The sequence below is a fragment of the Leopardus geoffroyi genome, chromosome A3, assembly GCF_018350155.1.
Source record: "Leopardus geoffroyi isolate Oge1 chromosome A3, O.geoffroyi_Oge1_pat1.0, whole genome shotgun sequence".
Classification (NCBI taxonomy): Eukaryota; Metazoa; Chordata; class Mammalia; order Carnivora; family Felidae; genus Leopardus; species Leopardus geoffroyi.
This window is the reverse complement of record NC_059336.1, coordinates 10,401,282-10,426,749: the sequence shown is the minus strand read 5'-3', so window position 1 is coordinate 10,426,749 and position 25,468 is coordinate 10,401,282. Positions and strand designations below refer to the sequence as shown.

The window sequence follows — 25,468 nt, the reverse complement described above, 5'->3', positions numbered from 1 at the left end:
ACACAGGCTACACCCAGGAGCGCTCTCTCCGTGACCTCTGTGAATCTCCAGAACCACCCATGAGATCAAGTCCTAATATCACCTGCCTTTCACAGACGGGGAATCTGAGCAGGTAAACTTCACTGCAGGGTTAAACCCAGCTCTGTCTCCAGAGCCCGCGCTCCTGACAGCTCAGAAGCACCGCCTCTGTGGGCATGCGCCCAAGAAACAAGTTAGCAGAGGTATGGAAACCGACAGAGACACCTGCGCCATGAGGATGGGCACCCGTTACCCTGGAGGGCGGGGTTACAGACAAGGCTTCCCTTCTCACATGACACCTTTTACAATTTTGGGAAACTTTTACGAAGAGCCCACAACCAGGAACACCTTTGCAATTAGACAAGAACAGCATTTCCAAACCTTTACTGAAATGTCTACTTCCTGGTTTGGAAAATATTAGCTGCTGGCAGTGAAAAACAGGCTGGGTAGATAAAATCTGACTTGATGCTCTGTTAGGTCCTTCTCTGGACACCTACAGGCTAACAGAAGGAAAGTGGCCTCAAAGCGAATTCCTTTCAGTGGAAAACCAAAGAGAGGCCAGCAACAACTGAAGGCTTTTCAAAGACTAAGTACAAGAGGCAGAGGCAGGCTGGCCATTAGCAAGGGTGTCTCACTGGAGGCATCTCCCCGTCAGCACCCGCTCTGGGTGCTGACCTGGCACGGAGCTCCAAATGCAGGTGCCACCCGGGACCACGGTCCTGGGCAGCCCCAGCTGCACCCCCTGGTCATATTTCAGAACTGAAAGGTGAAAGCCACCTTTCAAATGACTTTTCACCCAGGCTGGGCCGTGGCACAGAAAGGACGTTTGTAAAAAAAGTCAAGAATCTGGTGCGTAGTTTTGCAAATCAAGGTCAAGAGCCTCCTTGCCCTAAAAGGGCCTGGCTGGCCAAAAGCCTTCTTCATCTTGGAGAGAACACTTTAGGGAAAATAAACCACTGTGGCCACATCTATCAAAGAGAACAACGTCAAAGTGCAGTCCTAACAGGGACTTGCTCTTAGCCAATCACTTTCAGCACAGTGGACAGGGGTGAACGCACTGTCCCACAGCACAAAGAACAATTTCTCATCCTGGAATTTTTTTCTAAACTGAGGCTCATAGTAACATACAGACATTACTGAAGTCAGCTCATCCAGGCCAGCTCTTGTGTGCATGGCCACGGACAAGCTGATTAATCTTCCAGTGATTAAATCATAGTAACATCCGGTGTGATTCATGAGCTAACATAAATTAAAAGCACAGATGTGGTCTGGGGCGCCTGGGTGGGTCCGGCAGCTAAGCGTCCGACTCTTGATTTCCGCTCAGGTCATGATCTCACGGTTCATGGGTTCGAGCCCCGCATCAGGGCTCCGTGCTGTCAGTGCGGAACCTGCTTGGGATTCTGTCTCTCCCTTTCTCTCTACCCCTCCCTGGTTTGCATCTCTCTCTCCCTTTCTCTCTACCCCTCCCTGGTTTGCATCTCTCTCTCCCTTTCTCTCCGCCCCTCCTGGTTTGCAGGCTGTGCGTGCGCTCTTTCTCTCAATAAATAAATAAATACTTAAAAAAAAAAAAAGTACAGTACAGACGTGGTCTGATGAATCATAACAGCTATTTTGATCGTGTTGATAAAAATCATTTGAAGGCTTCTATGCTCTCAAATGCAACAGATACTGAAAACATAAAATCAGGGGCACCTGGGTGGCTCAGCTGGTTCAGTGTCCGACTTCGGCTCAGGTCATATCTCGCAGTTCACGAGTCCGAGCCCTACACCGGGCTCTGTGCTGATGGCTCAGAGCCTAGAGCCCGATTCAGATTCTCTCTCTGCCCCTCCCCTGCTCATGCACTCTCTCTCTCTCAAAAATAAACATTTAAAAAATTCAAAAAGTTTTTAAAAAAGAAAGAGGAGGGAGGGGAGGCCTCATGTGCACTTACTTGGAAAGGCAGGATCTTTTATGGTGTGATTAAGCTCCTTTCCCACAGATTAAAATGTCCCCTTACGGTACACATCTCCCTGTTTTGTTTTGATTCACAGCGATAAGGATGCCTTCAGCACTCGATGCCTTAGAAAACTCTGCTTCTCAAAGTGGACTTGGCCGAGAGGCAAGACACATCTTACCATCCCCATGTCACAAACGGTAGACTGAGGCCCAGAGGGGGAAAGCGACTTGCTCAAAGTCTCAGAGACACATAGTGGGGGGGTCAGAAAGGGAGGTGGGTGTCAAGACACATCGCCCCTATGTTCTCTCCGCTTAATGGGGGTGTTTTCACCTAAGTGTCCATGGAGGAGAATCAGTCAATAGTGTTTCAACACCCAGAATAGTTTCTTTCCCACCCTTTGGCCTTCCTCCCAGTATGCACTTAATCGCTGCAGCCTGATGACGGATGTTTAAAGGAGCTGGGGAGACAGGAGGTGGGAAAATACTCTAGAATCTTTTCGTGAGAAAAAGATGGGCGCGAGACGTTATTCCCGAGAAGATGAACAATCGTGGTAACGAAGCTCCACTCCCACCTGGGATGGCGGGAGGCAGAACAGTGATATCAGACACCCCCCAGGGCCATGGACCACGCCGCCCCACCTGGGAGCCCCCGTAAGCGGAGGCAGCACCGGCCTCCCTGTATCGAGGGCACCCAAGGAGACACCGTGATGAAGAACACGGGCTCTGGAATCCCTGCGCCAATGCAGTCTAAACCCCCGAGGGACCCTGCAGCACGTTTCTCCCTCTCGCTTAGCCTCAGACTCCCCATCTGTAAAATGGGCACAGGTGACTGTGAGGACCGCGTGAGCCACTCTCATGGTGAACACTGAGCCTGATGCCCAGGGTACAGGAAGTGCTCAAGAAAAGCAAGTTATCCTTCGGTGGTTCTTCTCTGCTGGCCCTTATTTTTGCATCTGGAAAAGCCGGGACCAGCACTGACCTCTCTGCATTTTTCTCTCTGGCAAACGGATCATAACACCTCTGGGCATTTACACCGCATCTCCTTTTTGCCAAGCGCTGGGCAGGCACTGGTGTTAATGCCTGCATCCGCTCCCCCGCAGCAAGGATGGCCCGCACTGTCTGCCGGGGGAAGGATCTGTGACAATCCAAGGTCAACCCGGTTTGGGATTTAAACTCGCCGGGTGGGAAAAATAACGAAGTCAAGAAAGAAAGAAACCGGCCAGGTGGGGTAACGGCTCCAAAGCACAGCCTCGTTCCCGGGCTTTCTCCGACGGCCACGTGGTCCGTGCGGAGGTCCCACCGCCCACCCACCTGCATGGTGCTGATGCAGAGGCTTCTGTGAATCACGAACTGGCTGAGGGCAGCTGACCGCTTGTAGCTGTTCCGGCCGTGCACCATGAGCAACCGGCCAAGGTGCTTGAACTGGCTGATGGAGAAGTCTGCAGCCAGGGAAGCCTGTTTTCCTTCCTAAAATCCAATAAAATTGGGCACCGTCAGGAGCACCAGAGGTCAAGGCAAACACATTTTTTTCTCTTTTAATTGAAAAAAGCAAGACGTTGTAAGGAGATCTTTGGAAAACCTCGATAAAGAGCTTCTTTGGTTTCACGCTGCACTCGGTTGGTGGTCCAAGACTAAATTTGATTTAAAAAGAGGAATGTATTTAAATAAAAAACATTCTGAATCACAGATCGTGATAATTCGGAGGTCAAATGGATCTGGTATTAAGCCCCTGGGGGGGGGGGTAGGCCCACCCCATAATGTGTATCAGAAGCAAAGAATCCTCAGAGACAGGCACTCAGACCCTCGAAGTGAAATGGAAGCCTGGGGTGGGTGGGGGGCTGAGGCTACTAACGATCCCAAACGGAACATTCCTGAGCGTACAACTTTGCACATTCATAGAAGTGCCACCGTGGAATGGAATTCTCTAATTGGAAAGGACGCGTGATGGATGCCACTAAGGGGCCACACCTGCGTTAAAAGGGCCCGTTCCAGGAACATCTCAAAGATCACCGAATCCTGCAACTTCGAATAACTGTCAACTGGATGAGCACCACAAAACCAGAAAGGGTGGAGAGAAGAAAAATTTTAAAGCGTATGCATCAGCCCAATCCATGAAGCTATGGGACCGAACGCACAGGACAGCGCCTCCAGCCCTCCCTCGGGGCCTCTGGACTCTTACTTCACACACAGTTCCAACAAGCCTGGTAACCAGTGTTGCCCGTAGCCATTTAGAGGTCACAACTCAGGACAGAGCCAACTCTGCGGGGCAAGCACACGCGTGACAAGGGCAGGAAACAGCAGCCGCGTCCCAGCACACGAGCTTCGTGAGACACTGCAGCTGCCGAGGCCTCTGAGCCACACACCGTGTCACCTCCCTCCACGACCCCCCAGACGTTAGCACGGGGCGTGGCGACCGATGCTTTTACGGACGCTGCAGCCACCACGCAAAAGCCTGAAGTGCATTCACTGTGCCCTAACAACACAGCAAAACACTCTTTTTTGTTGTTTTTAATTCAAGTTTTGACACGCGGAAAACCAGCATCGTCGTCCGTAAGATACGGTGACACGGACCTCCGACCCCCAGGTAATAACGCCAGGCAATTCCGTGACGGGGTTCCTTACGCTTCGTCGTTCTAATCTCGAGTTTTCAGAAGCGTCAGAGCTGTGTCTCGAGGGAAAAAGAAACTCCCGCGAGGGAGGCAGAGCAGCCCTCGGCACGGCAGCCCCACCCCCAGCACCCGCCCCTCCACGGCCGGCAGCACCCCACCCCCCACAGCCCGCACTCACCTTCCCCTCGACCCCCACACCGCAGTCGGATTCCTGAATCATACTGACGTCGTTGCCTCCGTCACCTGTCGGCCACACGGGCCGGAGAGAAAAGCCGGGAAATTGGGCGGAGGTGAGAAGCGGGACCCCGACACGTCATTCTCACTTTGAAGACTCGCGCGTCTCGCCTTTCGCCGAGGGCTCGCTAGGTGTCCCTTCTGCGCGGCTCCACGTAATTGCTCTGACACCCCCCAGTCTCACGGGCGGAGGAGCTGAGCGTCAGAGGGACACCGGGGGACTGGCCAGAGTCCGGCCGCCGAGCGGCAGCGGGGGGGCCGTGTCCACGCCTCACCGCTGTCTCCGACCACCACACCCCTGCCCTGGGGCGCGTGGGCCCCACATGACATCAGCAGCAGCCGGATGAGTGCTTATTACCCCATCCTACCCACGGGCAGACCGAGGCTCGGACGGGCGCCCAGTGAGTAAAACCAGCTCGGACCGGGAACCCGGGTCCCCTCCACGGCGTGCGGCCTCCTGCATCACTAGCAAAGGAGGAGCAAGCCATGGAGGAAAGCCCTGGAACACGCTTCTCGGCTCTAGCCCAAAGGGAAATACTAAAAAAAAATAATAATCCTAATCATATGAATTCCGGAGCCCGCGTCGGCTGGGGGAAAGGAGCACGACCCGAGGAACATGGCCCGGGGGATCGGAGTTGCAGCAGGGTCCCCGTTACCCTTACAAAGCGAATCCACGCGCCAGCGGGACGGGGCCGGTGGGGGGCGGGGGCGGCACCTACCTACCGCACAGGTGAGCTTCCCCGTGCGTTCCTGGAGCAGGCGCACGATCTGGGCCTTCTGGGTGGGGGTGCAGCGGCAGCAGACGACAGCCGGGCACTGGCAGGCCAGCTCCATGAACTCGTACTCGTAGTACTTGAGGCAAATCTGGGAGGGGAAGGGGGGGGGGGCGGCGTCAACCAAGGCCGCGGCCCCCACCAAAGCAGGGAGGGGCGCGCGCTCCCCGGGAGAGCCCGGCCGGCGGGGGCCCCGCACCCACCTCCAGGGAGTCCCCCGAGATGACCAGGGCGCAGTCATGCTTCCTGCGGAAAGCGTTCAGCTCGAGGTGGGCCTCACTCCGGTTGGTCACCTGGAAGGGAACACAGGCGTGGAGGGGGCCCCGCTCTCCGGAGATGGAAGAACAACAAACAGTGGCTTCCTGAAGCCGGTCCGGAGACAATGGCCACCCCAGCCAAGGACCCCTGCCCCTCCCCTGCCGGCAGACCCAGAGCCAAATTCAATCCTGTTTGTTATGATTCTGTGGGAATCGGGAGGGCCTGTGCACCAACGATCACCTTGCATTTCCCCCAGGACGGCTGTGACCCACAGCATAAAAAAAAAAAAAATACTTTCATTGAGTGCCAGGCACCGCGCTAAGCACTTTTCGTGGATCGTCCCCACTGACCTCGCCCAGCAACCCTACAAGGTGCGGACGGCAACGGCTGGACTCTACACGTAAGGAAACGAAAGCGTGGCGAGCTGTGTGAGCCCCTCTAAAGCCACACACCCAGGGGGCCGTGGGGCAGGCGTCAGCAGCCAGGCATCTGGCAGGGTGGCCAATTTTTCTGTACTAGACCAGATGTCAAACAGGCTCTGTGGACCCTACCGTGTTCGTCAAAACTACTCAACTCTTGGGGCGCCTGGGTGGCTCAGTCGGTTGAGCATCCGACTTCAGCTCAGGTCACAATCTCGCAGTCCGTGAGTTCGAGCCCCGCGTCGGGCTCTGTGCTGACTGCTCAGAGCCTGGAGCCTGTTTCACATTCTGTGTCTCCCTCTCTCTCTGACCCTCCCCCGTTCATGCTCTCTCTCTGTCTCAAAAATAAATAAACGTTAAAAAAAAAAATTAAAAAAAAAACAACAAAACTATTCAACTCTGCTGCCGTGGCATCACAGCGGCCAGAGGCAATAGGTGAAAACAAAGGGGCATATCTGTGTGTAAGTAAAACTTTATTTACAAAAGCAGACGGTCACACGGGCTGGCACCTGTAACCCCTAACTATACAGAATGCATAGAATACAGAATATAAAGAACATACGGTCTGTCCTTGTTATTTCCAGTAGCTACACTCTATGAGGTCACTGTGAACACCGACTTAACAAGTAACTATCTGTTCGTTGCTCCTGTAGGTGGAATACGGGGCCAGGTTCCTGTGAGCCTCTGGCCACAGTATTTTTGTCAATCAACACACAACCTTGTTTTATACGTGTTTCCGTTGAAAGACATCTTTTAAAATAGACTTTTTTTTTTTTTTTTGATTCGTTAACACTGAATTCACAACCAACAGCACTGCAACTCATGCCCAAAGGAAGGTGATCCAACACACGTACTTTCTCCACAAGGCACATCATAGCCTTCCCGAGCTCAGCAATGCTAGATGGCACTCCAGCACCGTGATGGGGAGGGGGGCATCTTAAACAATGAAATCACTAACACAAAAATGCAAAAAAAAAAAAAAAAGGCGGCACTAAGCTCGGGAACTGGGCTTCTGTGTAGCACGAGAGCGGAGAAGGCAGGGGATCGCCTTGTTTGACCTCAGCTGGGAATGATGCACACATTTGGCAACCACAATTTCTCGCTGCTCTGCACATGGCCACAGAGGACTCTGAAAGCACCCCGAGCACTGGTTTTGGGGTTACCAATAAATTTTAGTAAGTAGGTGAATTTGCAAATATGGAGTTCACGTATAATAGAGACTGACCATATGTGCCTCCACACGATGCTGTTTGTGCTGTTGTCAGAATGGCTGCATCTCCTGAAGGCTCTGCGTGGCAGGGACCAAAGGCGGGGGGCAAGGGGACATTCCCACCGCACGCGGAGCCTCTCCACTCACTGGGTATGGGGGCTGCGACCTCAGGAGCAGGACTGCTGTGTCCCGCCTACAGAGTGGCACTCACCTCCCCACCCGGTCAGGCCAGTCTTGGCTCCTGGCCTTAGGGCACCTCCTCAGGCCTGCCCTGTTGAGGTCAAGCGCTTGCCACCAGGGCAAGAAATTTCTCGCTTGCCCGCCCAATATACCTCCTTCTAAAGGCTCCTAAAGGTTTTCCTTCAGGAGGGCAGACAGCCCAATGTCTGTGATCCGGAATTTTTTTCTCATCCAAGGACTCAGCCTTCAAGGCTTCAGTGGAATCTGGACTCGTGTGTGCAGTTTCACATGTATGGGCTCGTCTGCGCCCTTCGTCCTGACTGTGCTTTTTGACAGCTTCTCAAAGGGACCATGACCCCCGCCAGGTTAAGAACACAGCAGTAACGAGGTGCTGCTGAACCACCCCCAGGAGGAATCCTGTAGCCCCACCTGGGTCATTCAGTAATCCCACCCAAACCAGTGCCGTAAGTTTTCCCCTCTACTTTAGGGGCCCACTCAAGGTCATGAGGTCACAGGGCAAAACTGCAGCGTCACCCCCACGAGGACCCAACACACAGAGAGCACCGTACCAGCCGGAAAACGTGGATGTCTTGGTTTCTGGTCACCAGATGTGCATTCTTGGCTGTGCATGTGGCCGTCTCCAGCTTGTCCCCCGTCAGCATCCAAACCTGGAATTGCAGCACAAGGGGGCCTCCTCTTTGTAAGTGGTCAAGGCCAGCCCGGAGCCCGTGTCAGCCCCGGTCCCCAAGAACACCGAGCTAAACTTGATTCATTCCATTTACCTCGAGGCTCCCGGTGTCCCCAGCACAAACCACGGGGATGCCCCACTTGGGGGGCTCGAGGACCCCCAAGCGACCACTGCTGGTGGCAGCAAAGGCTGGTACGATACTTGCAGAGAAGCATCTGCCCACGTGCTTCAACAGACACCACGAAGCTTGGCCTCCGACCTCATAATCCCCCTTCCGGAAATCTCTCTTAAGGCAATAAATAATCTCAAAGAAGGGGAAGACGGTATGGGGGAGGGGTCGCTTCCGGGTCCTACAGGAAACACTGATTTGTCATGTCACATCCGGTCTTTCTACGCGGTCGGTTAAGCCAACGGTCAATGCGCCAGGCTCCTCCACACCTCCTAAGACGTCGTTCTGCATTTTGCCGCCGTGAGCCCAGAGAGGGGAGCGGCTTGCCCCAAAGCCACACAGCGAGTTCCGGTCCCGACCAGGCCCAGAACCCAGGTCTTCCAAGTGTAAGCGGAATACGCTTCCTGCTCTGCTAAGTCCACACATCAGCCGTGTGTTCTCCCAGAGTCACTGGACAAAGCGCATGCTGGCAGTGGGGAGGTACAGGAAGGAAAAGAGCAACGGTTTCCCGAGCAATCACCGTGCTAGGTACCCATCAAACTCGGTCCACGTTTAGCACACGTGGCCTTCACGGTAACTTTATAAGGCAGGACACGGAGCGCCGAGAAGCCACTTGCCAAGGATCGCCGAGGCAGTCGGTGGAGAAATCAGATTCCAACCCAGGCAGTGAGACAGGCGGGCCCTTCTGGGGGCCCTTGCCCCTGGCCCGGCCCCTGGGGGCCGTCAGCCCCTCCTCTCAACGTCCCATCTGCCCATAAAGATAATATCCTTTTAAGCGACCCCAGCTTGGTGCCAGTTTTCAGGGTCTGCTGTATGAAAGCAAACACCGGGGACGGAGCTGGGAGGCTCAAGTTCTAGAAACCCATGGAAAGTCACTGGTGCACCACATGACTGATGTCCCACGAGGGGACGACAGGGGGGCACGTGTGGGTAAGTGCCCAGGCCTGAGCCCTAGGACCTTCCTGCCTCGCCTGGCCCCGCCTGCTGCATCTGGGAAGGGGCTGAAGTAGCCACTGTCCAAGTTCCGACACGTTCCGGCCCCGTGAAAGAGCTTTCCGCTAGACCGCACCTACAGAGTCCCTGGACGCCTCGCCCCTCTGCTCCCTTCCCCCTCCCGTCTGACCAGGGAAAGCAGGAAGAGAAGTCCAGTCCACAGTGGGAACAAAACACCCTGCCTTCTGGAGACAGCGGCCTCGGGGAGGAGCGGCTGAGGATGAAGCCAGAAGCAGGAACCAGAATATTCCACGACCTGGAGAGAAGCGGCCTCAGAAGTTGCCAGTGACAAAGTTAAGCACCAGCCCTTCTGACTTCGGACGGCTCTTCCGAAACTGGGACGTGGCTGACAACTCCCTCGCCAGGGACCAGGTCTGGGGGCCAAGGACACGTGACAGAACCCGGTTCACGGTGAAACGTGCACCCTCCCTGCTCATGTGGCCGGAGCTCGGCCCCTACTGTGGCCCCGCTCACAGGAGCCTGTGCCGCGTACTGGCAGGGGACGCAAGGGAGAGCTGCTTCTGGGCAAACATGACACGTTTCCAGGAGCTTCCAGCCAGTCAGGCTGCTGGGCTGGGGTCCTCTGAGGCGTAGCCTGCTCCTCCGACGCCCTCTACTGGCCTCTCCGGATGAAACTACCGGATTGTCGGGTTGTTTTTTTTTTTCTTTCTCTTTTGGACCCCAAACAGCGTAATAAATAGGGCAGTTTGAGGTGCAGGCGGTCACTCATTCACCCAGAACAGCAGCAGACGGCTGGCCGTCCGGTCACTCAGCGAGAAGGTACTGAACACCCCGAGCATCTGGACACACAGCCTGGCCCTGAGGGATACGGGGCTGCACGCAGCCGCGCCTTCGGGGGGCCCGGTGTGGCCTTCGGGGCGCCCGGTGTGGCCTTCGGGGCAGGGCTGGAGGAGCAGGAGGGACGCAGCGGTCCAGGTGAGACAGGGCTCTGGGTCGCTGCCCATGCACTCCGCTCCTCGTTCCTCCCTCGCTCCCCCCGCCCCCCTCCCCTCCTCGTCTCTACACCCGCGGCAGGATGATTCTGAAGCTCGCTCCCGCAAGGCGGCGGCCGTTTCAGCGGCCGGGTCCCGGGCAGGTGCTCCCTACCTTGATGCCCGCGTTCCTCAGGGTCTCCAGGGTGGGCCTCACGTCCGCCTGCAGCTGGTCCTCCACCCCCGTGAGACAGAGCAACCCCATTTCCATCTCCAGGCTCTCGATCACCGTGGCCACTTTGAGGGAGCGGTCGTGCACGCTCAGCTTGGCCTGGACGTAGCGGGCCTGGGACATGGCAGGGGACACACGGTCACTGCTGGCGGTAGGGAGGGGGCCGGGCTGACCGCCGTCAGGAGTAGGACACCAAGGGGGGACCCCGGCGCGTGGCTGGACCTCAAAGGGATGAACCGAGGCTCCCAGCCTCCTTCCAAGTTGATCAGCCCAGACCTCGAACGGGCCCTGACTCCACCCTTTCCTCGACACTAACCTGGCTGTGCAACTTCCAGCAAGTTGCTCAACTTATCTGAGCCTTCGCTGTTTTCACCCAGGAAGCAGCAGTAACAGCCCCCACACCTCGCTGGGTTGTTACAAGGACTGGTACCCTCAAGATCTCCCACACACAACATGCACTTTGTGACCAAGAATCCCTGATCACTGGGTTTTCTGAAGACGAAGTCCTACCTCCAAAGACCACTGACCCAACCTTTCTGTTTAGCCACTTTCCAGGGGTGGTAAAGACATGGAAGAAAATCAAGAATCCCCTAAGGAGCTGATTCAAACACATGCCTTTAAACATGAAAAGACAGTAGACTTTATCAGGGCCGGAACTCTTGCTAAAGAAAACTTTACAGGGGCGCCTGGGTGGCGCAGTCGGTTAAGCATCCGACTTCAGCCAGGTCACGATCTCGCGGTCCGGGAGTTCGAGCCCCGCGTCGGGCTCTGGGCTGATGGCTCAGAGCCTGGAGCCTGTTTCCGATTCTGTGTCTCCCTCTCTCTCTGCCCCTCCCCTGTTCATGCTCTGTCTCTCTCTGTCCCAAAAATAAATAAACGTTGAAAAAAATTTTTTTTTAAAAAATAAAAAAAAAGAAAACTTTACAAAGAACTCAAGCATGGAAGAGACACCATCAAGCACAGCTTCTCTGGGTGAAGCATGACAAGGACCCCAGAAGCCTGTCCCCAAACACCTGTCTCTCCCTTTCGGTCCTACGCAGATGCATGCACTTGGCTTTGTGCCAGGCCTGGGGATACAAGGGCCCTTCCCCTCAAGGAACATGCAATCCGCGGGACAAGAGGACGATAAACCAGGCATATTTACACTGGAGCCCTTAAGCCGTGAAAGTCAACGATCTAGTTAAACTCTTTTTACAGCTCAAAAAACTGAGGGCTCCAAGGGGGTGATTCATTTCAAATTTTCCAGAGAGTGAACTATGTGCCAGTGACCACCCTAAATGTTAGGATGTGACAGCAAACCCGACTGACCGCCTCTGCTCTAGAAAAGATTTTATTCCTGAAAGGAGGTATTAAGAAGAATGTTAGATGTAAACATATAAACGAGTCCATTCGAGATGGTGATTAGTGCAGTGAAGAAAGTTAAGCAGGGTGGTGGACGGCGAGTGGTGAGGTGGGGCTGCCTTAGATGGGGAGTCCGGGAAGACTTCTCAGAGGAGGCGGCATTTGAGCAGAGACCCAAAGGAAGCGAGGGAGCAGGCCAGGGAGGTCTGTGCAGGAAGGGAGTTCCAGGCAGAGAGAACAGCAAGTGCAAAGGCCCTGGGACAAAAGTGAGCCTGGGGTGCTCAGAAAGGACATCGGCATGGCTAGAGCAGACTGAGCGAGGGGCAGACGAAGAGGAGATAGAGCCAGAGAGGGGAAGACGTACGGAAACTGCAAAACACAATGGAAAGATCACAGGGCCACTTACCTCGAAGTCTTGATATTGCTCCTCTGCTAGAGACTTCTTCGCCACCACGAGAACCCGCAGTCCTTCTCGGGCCATGTTTCCACACTGAAAAGCAGACCGCAGTCGGTGGAGAGCCACACTCAGGGCCTTGCCTCCGAGCCCCTGACTCTCGCGGAGGAAGGCTGGACACTAACGTGGACAGGCCCCTACCAGGGGCAGAGACAAACCGGCCAATCCAAACATCGCTTTCCCCTAAAGCAACCTTCCCAGAAGCAGACCTTCTAAAGGGAGATTGCAACACGGCAGCCTGCAGGCCAACCACGGTCTACGCATAGGTTTTCTTTGACGGGCACAGTACATGTTTCAAAAGCCAAGTCAACACTGTAAGACTCCACAGACAAACCTGGATGTCTGGCTTGTTGGGAAAAAACCAAACCTCTGACACAACCATGCATGCTCTCCCAAAAGACCACAGCCAATGATGGATGAAAAGCGGCTGCTTCTACGTATTAAAACAGCTGTCAGGTGAAGAATATTCCGATAGGCTTAACACACAAAGTGCGACCCTGTTGGAAAGACTCCCCCCCGGCCTGTTTTATCTGACTTACCTGCCCAGCCCCTCCTTTGAGTTTGCAAACCCTCTACCTGAAAATATAACATTACTGAATGGAAACTGTGCCTCCCCGCCCCCCGACCTGGAGCTGAGAGACAAAAGAAAAATGACCCGACAAACCCAAGAGTTTCTTCTCTCCTTGCTGTGGCCAATTCTCCACATCACCAATCAAGATAGGCAGCCCGTGACGTGGACCCTCAAGGATCCCCACCCTCCTGCTACCTGCCTCCAGCCAAAAACCAGTGAGGGGCGGACTCTTGAGCCTGGACGTGGGCCTTGCCCCGCTTGAACCTTCAGATGAGACCCCAGTCCCAAAAAACTGCTTGAGAGACCCTGCAAAGGACGGCCGGCCAAGCTGTGGACAGATGCCTGGCCCACAGAATCCATGAGAAATAAAACTGCGTCGTTCTAAGCTGCTACGTTTGGGGGTGATGTGTTACACAGCCACAGACAACGAGCACAGAGACCCGTGTTACCACACCACGCAAGGCCTCCAAGACATGCCTCTGCGGTTCTCGCTCCCCACACCCCACGTACCTCTTCCTCCAGCCAGTCATTGTACTGCACGATCCCAGCCATGACAACATCTGCTCCCTTCATGTAAAACGTGATCTCTCCCGTTGACTCGTCCTAGAGAGGGGGGGGGGGGGCCGGTGGAATGAATACCCAAGAGGAACACCCGCTTTCTGTTCCAGTGCCCACCTCCCATGACAGATGGCATACAAACTCAGCGGATGCCGATGTTTTGTCACTTGGCCAAAGATAAAAAGCCAGAAGGGGGCGGAGGGGGGCGCGGCGCTCACTTGGGGGCAAAGGCCACAGAAAATAGAAGAAAACTCAAAGCGTTTGGAAAAGCATTAAATGAGGAAAGAAAGATCAAAAGGAGTTAAGAAGTTTGTTTTTAAAGTTATTACTATCTCAGCAGAAACAGACTCGCACGCTGTAAGATCTTTTTTTTTTTTTTAATGTTTATTCAGTTTTGAGAGACAGAGACAGAGCGTGAGCGGGGGAGGGGCAGAGAGAGAGAGAGACACAGAATCCGAAGCAGGCTCCGGGCTCCGAGCTGTCAGCACAGAGCCCGACGCGGGGCCCGAACCCACGGACCGCGAGATCATGACCTGAGCCCAAGTCGGATGCTTAACCGACTGAGCCACCCAGGCGCCCCCGTAAGATCATCTTTAATTTACACACAGGGCTGCCAGGATCACCCAACTGTGGTCTACCCAAAAAGATGGGGAAGTAAGGTACTTATCCCAGAGCGGGGTTCTCAGTTTTGGCATTGTTCACATATGGGCTGGGGAATTCCTCGCTGTGGGGGTTGGCTTGTGCATTCCAGGACCTTCTACAGCGTCCCTGGCCCGTCCCCACTAGAGGTTGGCCACACCCCCATGGGGACAGCCCAAATGTCTCCAGACATAAACAAATGTCCCCTGGGGAGCAAACTGCCTTCACTGAGAACTGCTAATTCCGATCATTCCAGACCCGTGTCTACTTGAGGACTTGCAAGCCATTGAATGACCCAAATTTTTGTTCACACTGACCAGCTTTTCGGGGCGAGGGGGCGGGGGAGGGGGTAGATAACACCACGGCCCAGGCGTCGAAGGCTTAGACCCGACACCAGCTTTCAGCTGTGTGCACTCGGGACATGCTGCTTCTTTTCTCTAAGCCTCAGTTCTCTCATCTGTAAAACAGGAACAACTCTTACCACGCAGGCTGTTGGGGCTTAAACGAAGTCACCTACACAGAGCACGCAGCCAAGGGCCAGACACACAGAAAACGCCCACTCAGCGTGATCGGCCCGCTAGGGTGACGGTAACTCTGTGCGTCCCTCAACCGCACTGTGTGTGGGGACCAAGGCCTCGCCCAGTGGTTCTCAATGGAGGGGATTTTGCATGGGGCAGTATCTGGAGACCTTTTTGGCTGTCACAACGAGGGGGTGACTACTCCTGGCATCCAGCGGACAGAGGCCAAGGATGCTGCTGAGAGTCCTAGGGTGCACAGGACAGACACAACCAAGAACCATTGGCCCCAGTGTCAACAGCACGGAGGCAGAGGAGTCCTGGTTTCAAGGAACAATGGCTCTGAGCCCTGGTTCTTACTCTGTGACTCCTTCCTCGGGAACTCCCACCACGGGGGTGGGGGGCCTCGGGGGGAAGAGAGGGGTGAGGGAACAGAGCATGGCCATTACCACCTCATGCCTCAATTTTGCTCCCCCGGGAAAGCCCCCGAAGCACGCCTGTGAACGCGTTAACTAAACACGAAATAAATACCCAGGGCCAAATTAGTGGTGCACGTCTCCTTCTTCAGAACAGCTTTCCAGGGCCCTCTCATCGCTGATCATCTTTGAGAACTACACGCTTGCTCACAAAAGCGCCCGCCGGCCACGAACAGGCACCTGCGTCTCTAAAGCCAGCAGCAGCCCATGCTTCACCTCTGACGGATCCCACACACCCACGCCTGCTTGTGACTCGGGCCAGAGAGAGCCGTGGGGTCTGAGCACGGAAGCATCCCGGGGCTTTTTTCCCTCTTGCCTCAACCCGAACGGTGCCTGACAACAGAGCCGTAGGAAACAGCGTCCCCTCCCCAGTTTCCTCTACTGCGAAGGGCGCTCTGGAGGGCGCAGACGGCTCGTCCAATTCAAACACTGCACCGACTGTCTCCTCCCGTTACTCACTTCCTCCTACTCGGTTCATCACAAGGTTACCTCGCTCCCATACGACGGCGAGATCATGCTGTACGTTTACGGAGAGCTGCCAGTTGCGCGGCATTGTTTTGGGGCCTCATCTTTTTCCACTGTGGTCTCATCCTGGCCCCTGTTCAAAGGCCTCTTCTATGCAAACAATGACAAGGGTCTGATCTCCAGCACCGATTGGCCTCCACCGTTCCGCGTGGGACGGGCCGGGGGAGGGCAATGGAACATCTGCACGCAACAGAACTAAGGCGGGCGACGGCAGCCTTCCTTTCAGAGACACAAGCGCACGAGCCCCCAAGGAAACCCCCAGAAGGCAGAGATGCACGCCAGGGAAGGACTTTGCCTGCAAGTCCCTGCCAAGTGCCATCCAAGAGCTCGCACACGTCGGGAGGGCTGGTGAGCGAGGTGAGTGAGCCCGTAACTGCCAACAGTCACCAAACCAAGATGTGTCACAGCGGAGCTGACATTCCCTCACCTCAGGTGACCGGGTGGGTATTTCCAAATAAACAGACAGGATATCTGGGTACATGAGAACTAAGCTGCTGGCCCCAGCACAATTAACGTTTGGGGTGGGTTATTCTTCGTGAGGAGGCGTCTTGGCCTCTACCTAGGAGAGGAGGTCAACCCTGACTTGGGACGACCAAAATGTCTCCCAACTTTTTCGAATGTCCCCTTGGGGGCAAAATGGCCCCAGGGCGAGAACGGCTGCATTAGAAGAATGTAGGGAGGTTTCTGGAGAATGGAGAACCTGTCCACTTGCCCCGAAGGCTGATTTCCACAGGTCAAAGGCGGGAGGGAGAAAAGAATAAGGAGGGAGACAGGTCAGAAAACAAAACTTAGCAAAAATACGCATATCATTAAAGCCAGCCTAACAAAGACAGATGCTCACAGACTGACTTTTAGTAGTGAGAAATGAAAAATGTGCAGTATCTGAGAATATTTAATCAAATAATGGTATATTTTTTCAACAAAACACCACGCATGCATTAAAATCATAAAAATCACACTTTACTAATATGAGAAAATTTCCACCATCCATATTGTTCAACAGGGGGAAGAGTTTAGAAAGCCTCATGTGACGCTCAATGCCAAGTTCATACAAATGCGTGTGGGTATTTACACTCGTATACACGTAGAACAAAACTAAAAGGGAAAGTCTCTGAAGAGGGATGAATGGTTGGTCTTTGGTGGTGAAAACAAAGAACAATTTGAGCTCTTGATGTATGTATCTGTTCTAAATGCTTTAATTCAATGTCGAGTTGGTTTGTTTTCCATAACCTTGGAAGGGGGGGATGCTATTTTAAAATAATGATAGATATAGGGGCGCCTGGGTGGCTCAGTCAGTTAAGCATCCGACTTCAGCTCAGGTCATGATCTCACGGGTCATGAGTCCGAGTCCCGAATGGGGTTCTGTGCTGACAGCTCGGAGCCTGGAGCCTGCTTCGGATTCTGGGTCTCCCTGTCCCTCTGCCCCTCCCCCAATCATGCTTTGTCTGTCTGTCTCTTTCTCTCTCAAAAGTAAACATTAAAAAAAAGTTTAATGATAGATTTTTCCCATCCAGTAAGTATCCCCTACTTCAAGGTACAGGGCCCTGTTCTTGCTGTGAGAAGATGTGGACCCACGTGTCATAAAATAGGACGTGTATCTGGGAATGAAAGCCCTTCACAGCTAAAGGAAGGGCGGATATATTGCTCGCTTATCCTAGAACGGCTGATACTGGGTACTATCTGATGATGATTCAACCCTTGAATGACTTCAGCGGAGACCCCGGTCCTAGAACTTGAAAAAATAAAGGCTGGAACAAAAGCGATTCCGGAGGTGATTAATGACTCTGATTCCCCAGGAAACACCCACACACACGATGCGAGCTGCAGCTGCCAGGCCACGTTCTTGACATCAGATGTGTGCTCAAGATACAGTCTAGAAGCCATGGGTCAGACCAGGTATGGGCCAGTGAGAAAAGCAGCAGCAGCATGGGAGAAAAAGCTCCCCTCCCACCCAAAACTTGCAATCAGGGACATAAAAATCCCTTAAAATGTGTCATTTTCAAAGCACATTCGGGGTCCCTGGGTGGCTCAGTCGGTTGGGTGTCCGACTTTGGCTCAGGTCATGATCTCACAGTCCGTGGGTTCGAGCCCCACATCGGGCTCTGTGCTGACAGCTCAGAACCTGGAGCCTGCTTTGGATTCTGTGTCTTCTTCTCTCTGCCCCTCCCCCACTCATGCTCTGTCTCTCTGCCTCTCTCTCAAAAAAAATAAATAAATAAATGTTAACAAAAATTCAAAGCACATTCGGGCTGTGCCACTGGGTCATCAGAACAGCAGCTCATGGAGCTGTTTCTTCTATGGCTCCCAATGACCCCTACTTCCTCCCAATGACCCCCTACTTCCTCCCAATGACCCCTAGTCCCTCCCATGACCCCTACTTCCTCCAAAGACCCCTACCCCCTCCAATGACCCCTGCCCCCCCAATGACCCCTACCCCCTCCAAAGACCCCTACCCCCTCCAATGACCCCTGCCCCCCCTCCAATGACCCCTGCCCCCCCTCCAATGACCCCTGTCCCCTCCAATGACCCCTGCCCCCTCAAAAGACCCCTGTCCCCTCCAATGACCCCTACCCCCTCCAGTGACCCCTACTCCCTCCAGTGACCCCTGCCCCCTCCAGTGACCCCTACTCCCTCCAATGACCCCTACTCCCTCCAATGATCCCTACCCCCTCCAATGACCCCTACTCCCTCATACTCCATGCCCTGGTGAGACCCACTCCCACTGAGTGGGGGTTGGACCCTGTAACCAGCTTCTAGTAAGCAAGGCAGAAGCGATGGGAGGCCAGTTCTGACATCAGGTTGCAAAGACTCTGCCCTCCATCTTGCTCACTCTGATGAAGCCCGCCGACAAGGGAGCTAACCTACGGGGAGGCCGGTGGAACAGTGAACGAGGGTGGCCTCCTACCAAAAGAGCGGAGAACTAAAGCCTTCCGTCCAACAACCGCAAGGAGCCGAATCCCATCCCACCCACAGCACTGATTTTATCTGGTTTTCAGCTGGATCCTGCCCTGGCTGAACCCCGGATGACAGCAGCCTGTGAGAAACCACAGGCCAGAGGACCCGGCGAAGCTGCACCCAGATTCCTGGCCCACAGACCCCATGAGATACTACCTTCTACCGTTTTATACCGCTAAGTGTGGGGAAATCTGCCAGGCAGAACACACGACACAGTACTCCAGCATTACTAGGGGTGCTCCACAAGCTTTTCGATGCCCCACTCACCACACCCAAACTCCCAGGTCGTCGTGGTTAAAGAGCCTGGACTTGGGGGCCATATCACCTGGGGTCTAGCCCCAGCTCCGCCATTATCCAGCTGTGCGAACGCGGGGAGAATGCTGAGCCTCCCTACCCTTCCATTTTCGCCTTTGTCAAATGCCAATCAAAATGGTACCTACCTTGTTGGCTTATGCTAAGGATTAATGAGTGAGTTTCTGGAAATCCTTTAGAACAGCCGCTGGCCACAACGAGCATCATTAAACGCTACCTGTCATCACGTTATTGCTGTTCCTACAGCCGATACCATCCCTACTGTGGCTGGCACCTCTGCTCCTAATCACCCTGATCACTAAATACTCACACTACTGTTACCAACTTACTATAATAGAACCTACAGCTCTTTGATCTTCCAGGCATAACACACTCGGGTACATCAAGGTAGAGGGGAGTCTCCTTTCTTTTAAAGACCAAACCAAAAAGAGGTGTCACATTCCGAAGTTGCCCAGGATGTGAGCAGGGTTTACCTCAATCAAGCCGAATAATGTGAAAAACCTTTACAAATATCAAGGAGCCATCCCGAGACCAAAACAGATCCGGACGGGACGAAAGTGATCTGCACTTTTAAAGCTCCCTTGGAGCGCCTGGGTGGCTCAGTCGGTTAAGCATCCGACTTCAGCTCAGGTCATGATCCCGCGGTCCGTGAATTTGAGCCCCGCGTCGGGCTCTGTGCTGACAGCTCAGAGCCTGGAGCCTGTTTCAGATTCTGTGTCTCCCTCTCTCTCTGACCCTCCCCCGTTCATGCTGTCTCTCCGTGTCTCAAAAATAAATAAACGTTGGGGCGCCTGGGTGGCTCAGTCGGTTAAGCATCCGACTTCGGCCCGGGTCACGATCTCGCGGTCCGTGAGTTTGAGCCCCGCGTCGGGCTCTGGGCTGATGGCTCAGAGCCTGGAGCCTGCTTCTGATTCTGTCTCCCTCTCTCTCTGCCCCTCCCCCATTCATGCTCTGTCTCTGTCTCAAAAATAAATAAACGTTAAAAAAAATTTTTTTTTAATAAATAAATAAACATTAAAAAAAAAAAATTAAAGCTCCCTTGGTAATTCTGATGATCCGCGAACTGTAAGAGTGACTGAACACAGTGGTTTATGAACACGGGGATCCCAGGCTTCCCAGCAAGGAAAGGGATTCTCTGAGCACAAGAGCAAATGGTGAAACAAGATGTTGAAAAAAAAAGCCTAAAAGTCTGACACTGTCGAATATTGGTGAGGATGTGGAGGAATGGTGAGCCCAAAATTAGTACAAGCACTTTAGGAAAGAGTTGATGACGGATCTGGTAGCGTTAAAGATGTATATATCACCAACCCAGCAACCTGACCTCTGGACATATTCACATTATGTACAATGGAGACCACAACAGACAAGGACATGGGGCAGTGCTGCTTCTAATGGCAAAAAAGTGGCAACTACCTCAATACATATCAACAGGGAACTCCAGGACACTGAAGGAAGAGAGGTGTATTCAAACAGCACAACACTGTAACACGGCTAAAATTAACAAAGCAAAATTAAAAGTATGAACATAAAGTCCTTTTAAATGTTAAAAACAGGGGCGCCTGGGTGGCTCAGTCGGTTGAGCATCCCACTTCGGCTCAGGTCATGACCTCGCGGTTCGTGCTGACAGCTCAGAGCCTGGAGCTTCCTTCGGATTCTGTGTCTCCCTCGCTCTCTGCCCCTCCCCTGCTTGTGTTCTGTCTCTCTCTCAAAAATAAATAAACATTAACAAAAAAAATTTACAACAGGAAGTGAGATTATGATATGATGCCACTCATACAAAGAATAAGAATATGCACAACCATAATACACATTACTTACACCCAAACGTGTCTGATAATAGTATTTTAAAATTCATTAAAATTTTGAATTTGGTGCAGGAATAGAAAGGAAGCATATCCAGGAGGGGCAGACGGGCCTTCAGTTGAACACACAATGTTTTATTCCTTTAAAAACTTTTTTAGGGGTACCTGGGTGGCTCCATTGGTTAAGTGTCCAACTTCGGCTCAGGTCATGATTCCACGGTTCATGAGTTCAAGCCCCACGTCAGGCTCTGTGCTGATAGCTCAAAGCCTGGAGCCTGCTTTGGGTTCTATGTCTCCCTCTCTCTCTGCCCCTCCCCTCTCACTCTCTGTCTCTGTCTCTGTCTCTCTCTCAAAACAAACATTTAAAACAATTTAAATAAATAAATAAAAATAAAAACGTTTTAAAACTCCAATACCCACAAAAACATGGATGAATCCTAAAAATATAAATTTGAGCAAATGTACTCAAACATGAAAAGGAGACTACTGCATGATTTCTATAAAGAGAAAATCTCAAAAAAGAGATTAATCAGTGGTAGAAATCAACAGAGTGGTCATATCCCTGTGGGGAGAGAGAGGGATGTAGGTGACCAGGAAGGGGCACAACAGAGTTGCTGGGGTGACAATGGGTGGGATTCTCATCTTCGCTCTGGATGCTGGTGACGTGGGTGTGCTAACTTTGTAGGCACCTGAGCTGCACGCTTATGATGTTTGCACGGTTCTCTGTGTAGGTTATACTGCAATTCAAGTTTCAAAATGTATAACAACAAAATTTGAAATAAATATGACAAAATGATGCTGCTGAACGATCGCTGCATTTTCCTGATAACTTCAGTGACGGTACGGATGAAAAACCATTGAAAATACTGAATTACAACAAGGATGCCAAGGCCACTCAGTGGATAAACAACGGTCCCTTCACCAAATGGTGCTGGAACAACGTTTGCACACGTGCGAGAGGATGAAGCTGAACCCCTACCTCACACCATATACAAAAATTAACCCCAAAGGGATCAATGACTGAAAGAGCCAAAACTACAAAACTCTTAACAAAGATACATAGGAGCAAATTTTCATGAGCTTGGATTTAACAATAAAGTCTTGGATATGACACCTAAGAGCAACAAAAGAAAAAAATAGATAAATTAGGCTTCACCAAAACTAGTAACTTTGGTGAATCAAAGAAATTTTATCAAAGAAAGTGAAAAGACAAAAAAATATAAATAAAAAGACAACCTAGAGAGAAAGAGAAAATATTTGCAAAGCATCTCTCTGATAAGGGTCTAATAGTCACACTATATAAAGAACACTTACAACTCAACAATGAAGACAACCAAATTAAAAGGCGGGCAAAGGATTTTGAATACGCATTTCTCCACAGAAGATATAAAATCGGCCAATAAGCACATGAAAATATGCTCAACATCGTTAGTCATAAAGTTAATGCAAATCACAACCTCAGCGAGATACCACTTTGCAGCCACAAAAACAGCTCTAATCAAAATAGTGAAGAAGGAAAATAAAAAGTGTTGGTGAGGATGTGGAGAAACCAGAACCTTCCTACATTGCTGGTGGAACGCAAAATGGTGCAACATGACAGAAAACCATTTGGAGGTTCTTCATAAAGCTAAAAGATGGAATTATCTAGCAAGTGGGTAATGGACCCAGCAGGACCCAGCAACTCCACTCCTAAGTATATACCCCAAAGAGCTGAAAACAGATCTTCAAATCCTTGTACACGAATGCTCAAAGTAGCAGCATTCCCAACAGTCAAAAGGTGAAAACAACCCAAGTGTCTTTCAACAGATGCAGCCATAAAAAGGAATGGCGTTCAGGGCGCCTGGGTGGCTGAGTCGGTTGAGAGTCCGACTTGGGCTCAGGTCATGATCTCGCAGTTCGTGGGTTTGAGCCCCGCACGGGGGACAGCTCAGAGCCTGGAACCTGCTTGGGATTCTGCGTCTCGACCCTCTCTCTCTGCCCCTCCCCCACTCATGCTGTCTCTCTCTGTCTCGGAAATAAATAAACATTAAAAAAAAAAAAAAAAAAGGAATGGAGTTCTGATGCCTACTACAAAGTGAATGAACCTGGACAACATTATGCCGGATGGGTCACGTGTCACAGGAATGCAGTTACACGAACCATCCAGCGTAGGTAAATCCCTAGAGACGGAGAGCAGAGCGGTGGTTCCGGGACTAGAAGAATGCGGGGCCGCTACTTCATGGGTAGGAGGGTTCCTTTTAGGGTGACGAAGATGTTTTGAAACTTGACGGCAGTCCTAAATGCCGCTGAGTTACTCACTTCAAAATGGTTCGCTGATGTCAACCTCACCTCGAGAGAGGTATGTTGGGCTCAACAAAAGCGTACACAATGAGAAGTGTATTATTACCAAGAAACGCCCCATCTGCATACGTTAGACCTTTCCCTCTAGAACGAGGTTAACCAGAAGCCGATCAGCTCTCCGAGGTCTTGTCCGCCTGAGGGACTGATACCGTTTCTGCTCAGGCAATTACATTCTCTTCTGGGTCTGGACAACAGACGTCACGATCAAGAGGGTAGGAAAGGGTTAAGAAAGGACGCGGAGCTACAGGGGCACACGCAGCCAGCCCGGGTGAGTCATTTACTCACTGGAAGTCGGAAGGAGGGTAACTCACCCGCACGATGATGCCCATGCGCTTGCTTTCGTAGGTGAAAGGGAAGATCTGTAAGATGGTGAAGTTCAGGATCTGGTCGCCAGGGGTCCTCAGCTGCATGGAAGACTGGTCCCGGCCCACCAGGGTCAGCCCCACACTTTCGGTCCACTGTACGAGGGCCACCTAAACGGGACACAGGGTCGAAATCAGACACGCCGCCCAGGGCCCGGGCTCACAGGTCAAGCAAATGAACACATGGGTGGAACTGGGAGCGGAGACGGGGCACAGGCAGCCCCTGGGGCCCCGGGGGAGGCTGGGCCGGCCCGCGACGGCCTCGGCTGCTCCGGGCCTGCGGGCGCTCCCACCTCCCAGCTGCCCTCTGCGCGATACAACTCACCTTCTCTTCCGGGCCCAGAGGCAGGCTGCGTGCCAGGGCCGTGGCAGAGGGAACGCACAGAGGGTCGGGAGCGACCGCGTCTGCGACACCTGCACGGAGCCCACGGCAACAGGCAGCCCCACGAGTAAGCAACCCGGTAGGTGTCCACGGCCCTTCTCAGCCAGGCGGCTCTGCCCCGGAGGGGACGTGCGGCCACGTCCGGGGACACTGCTGGTGGTCGCAGCTGGAGAAGGGGGCGTGTGCCGGCACCTCCTGGCCTCCACCGCGAGGGGCTGTCAGACACCCCAACACACAGCAGAGATTTACCCCCCGCCCCAGAAGGCAGTCCTGCCCGCGGGTGAGGACCCCGGTCTACACGGAAGAGTAAACAGGCGCTGGAGGAAGCTTCTCATTCAGCTGCCAGGCCAGGGGGGTAACCTGGGGCTGCCTGGCGCACGAGCCCGCCCAGCGCGCACTGCGCTTCCTGGGGGCGTGGCTTCCGTCGCCCCCTGGAACCTTCTCGCAGCCTCAGCGAGACTGGCTTCCCTTGAGGTCAAGGGGCGGCGGGGGCGCAAACTCCAACACGGGGACCGGACTGGTCATGCAAGAAAGTGAAGAGGGCAGGGTGGGGACGCGCCCACATCACATCCACAGGGGCGGCGACCCCATGACCCCACGATGCACTGATGGAGGAGGCTACCCCCAAGGGGGCGCGGCCCCGGATGGCCAGAGCTTCTGGTTTCTCGAGAAAAGAACAGAAATCTGGACCTGCGCCTGACATCTCCCTTTAAATATAAACAATTACTTTGCATGTTTTAAAAGCCTGTGAATCTGCGGGCGCCTGGCTGGCTCAGTCAGTTAAGCCCTCGACTCTTGATTTCGGCTCGTCATGATCTCACCGTTCATGGGACCGAGTCCCACACTGGGCTGTACACGGACAGCACGGACGGAGCCTGCTTGAGATTCTCTCTCTCCCCCTCTCTCTCTGCCCCTCCTCTGCTCATGCATGCGCTCCCTCTCTCTTTCTCAAATAAATAAATAAACAAACATTAAAAAATAGTGATAAAAATAAAAGCCTGTGAACCTGGCCAGGGGCCTCCAGGAAGAGAAGAAATACAAGGGGAAAAGGAAAACAACAGAGAGGGGAGCTGGGGAGGGGTTGGACAGTGCTGGGTCCCCACCCGGACTTGCCCTTCCCCCCTCCCCCACTGCCACAGGAAGGAGGCACAAGAGCGTGGGGAGAGCCCACGGGGTGCCTGACAGACACAGCCTAAATGACAGGGCCGCCCCGCATGCCCAGCAGGGAGCCCACTGAGCTAAGAATGACCCACTCCACCTGAGTGGATATGAAAAACCAGACTCAGAGAAGCAAGCAAGGTGGGAGGCTCCCGGCTGAAAGCAGTGACAGCCTGACATGGGATCTAATCCTGGGTCTAACGGAAACGGCCAACCCCAGATCAGCTGGGGGCCTGCCCTCCAAGCACAGGGGCCTAGACTGGGATACAAGTTCATCGGCCCATCCTCGGTGGTGCCTGGCCGCACTCAGGCATCCACCCGACACACTGTCACCGGCAGAAAGTTGAGACGTGCGGCAGGCAGAATAACGGCCCCCAAAGATGCCCACAGCCTAATCCCGGGACCTGTGAACAGGTTACCTTACATGG

The 25,468-nt window shown here is 53.3% G+C and overlaps 1 protein-coding gene across 3 annotated transcripts in view; it reads right to left on the bottom strand.

The window, feature by feature from the left end:
- The window catches only part of ATP9A (ATPase phospholipid transporting 9A (putative)), a 129,484-nt gene that overhangs the window by 11,024 nt on the left and 92,992 nt on the right, over positions 1-25,468 (bottom strand). For all 3 annotated transcript variants that reach the window (XM_045444212.1, XM_045444213.1, XM_045444214.1), the window contains exons 15-23: positions 23,450-23,611; positions 13,527-13,619; positions 12,398-12,481; positions 10,594-10,764; positions 8,206-8,304; positions 5,773-5,862; positions 5,516-5,660; positions 4,741-4,805; positions 3,265-3,420 (exon numbers count right to left, since the gene is read on the bottom strand). In XM_045444212.1, coding sequence (XP_045300168.1) covers positions 3,265-3,420; positions 4,741-4,805; positions 5,516-5,660; positions 5,773-5,862; positions 8,206-8,304; positions 10,594-10,764; positions 12,398-12,481; positions 13,527-13,619; positions 23,450-23,611 — 1,065 coding nt within the window. The remainder of the gene's footprint in view (positions 1-3,264; positions 3,421-4,740; positions 4,806-5,515; positions 5,661-5,772; positions 5,863-8,205; positions 8,305-10,593; positions 10,765-12,397; positions 12,482-13,526; positions 13,620-23,449; positions 23,612-25,468) is intronic.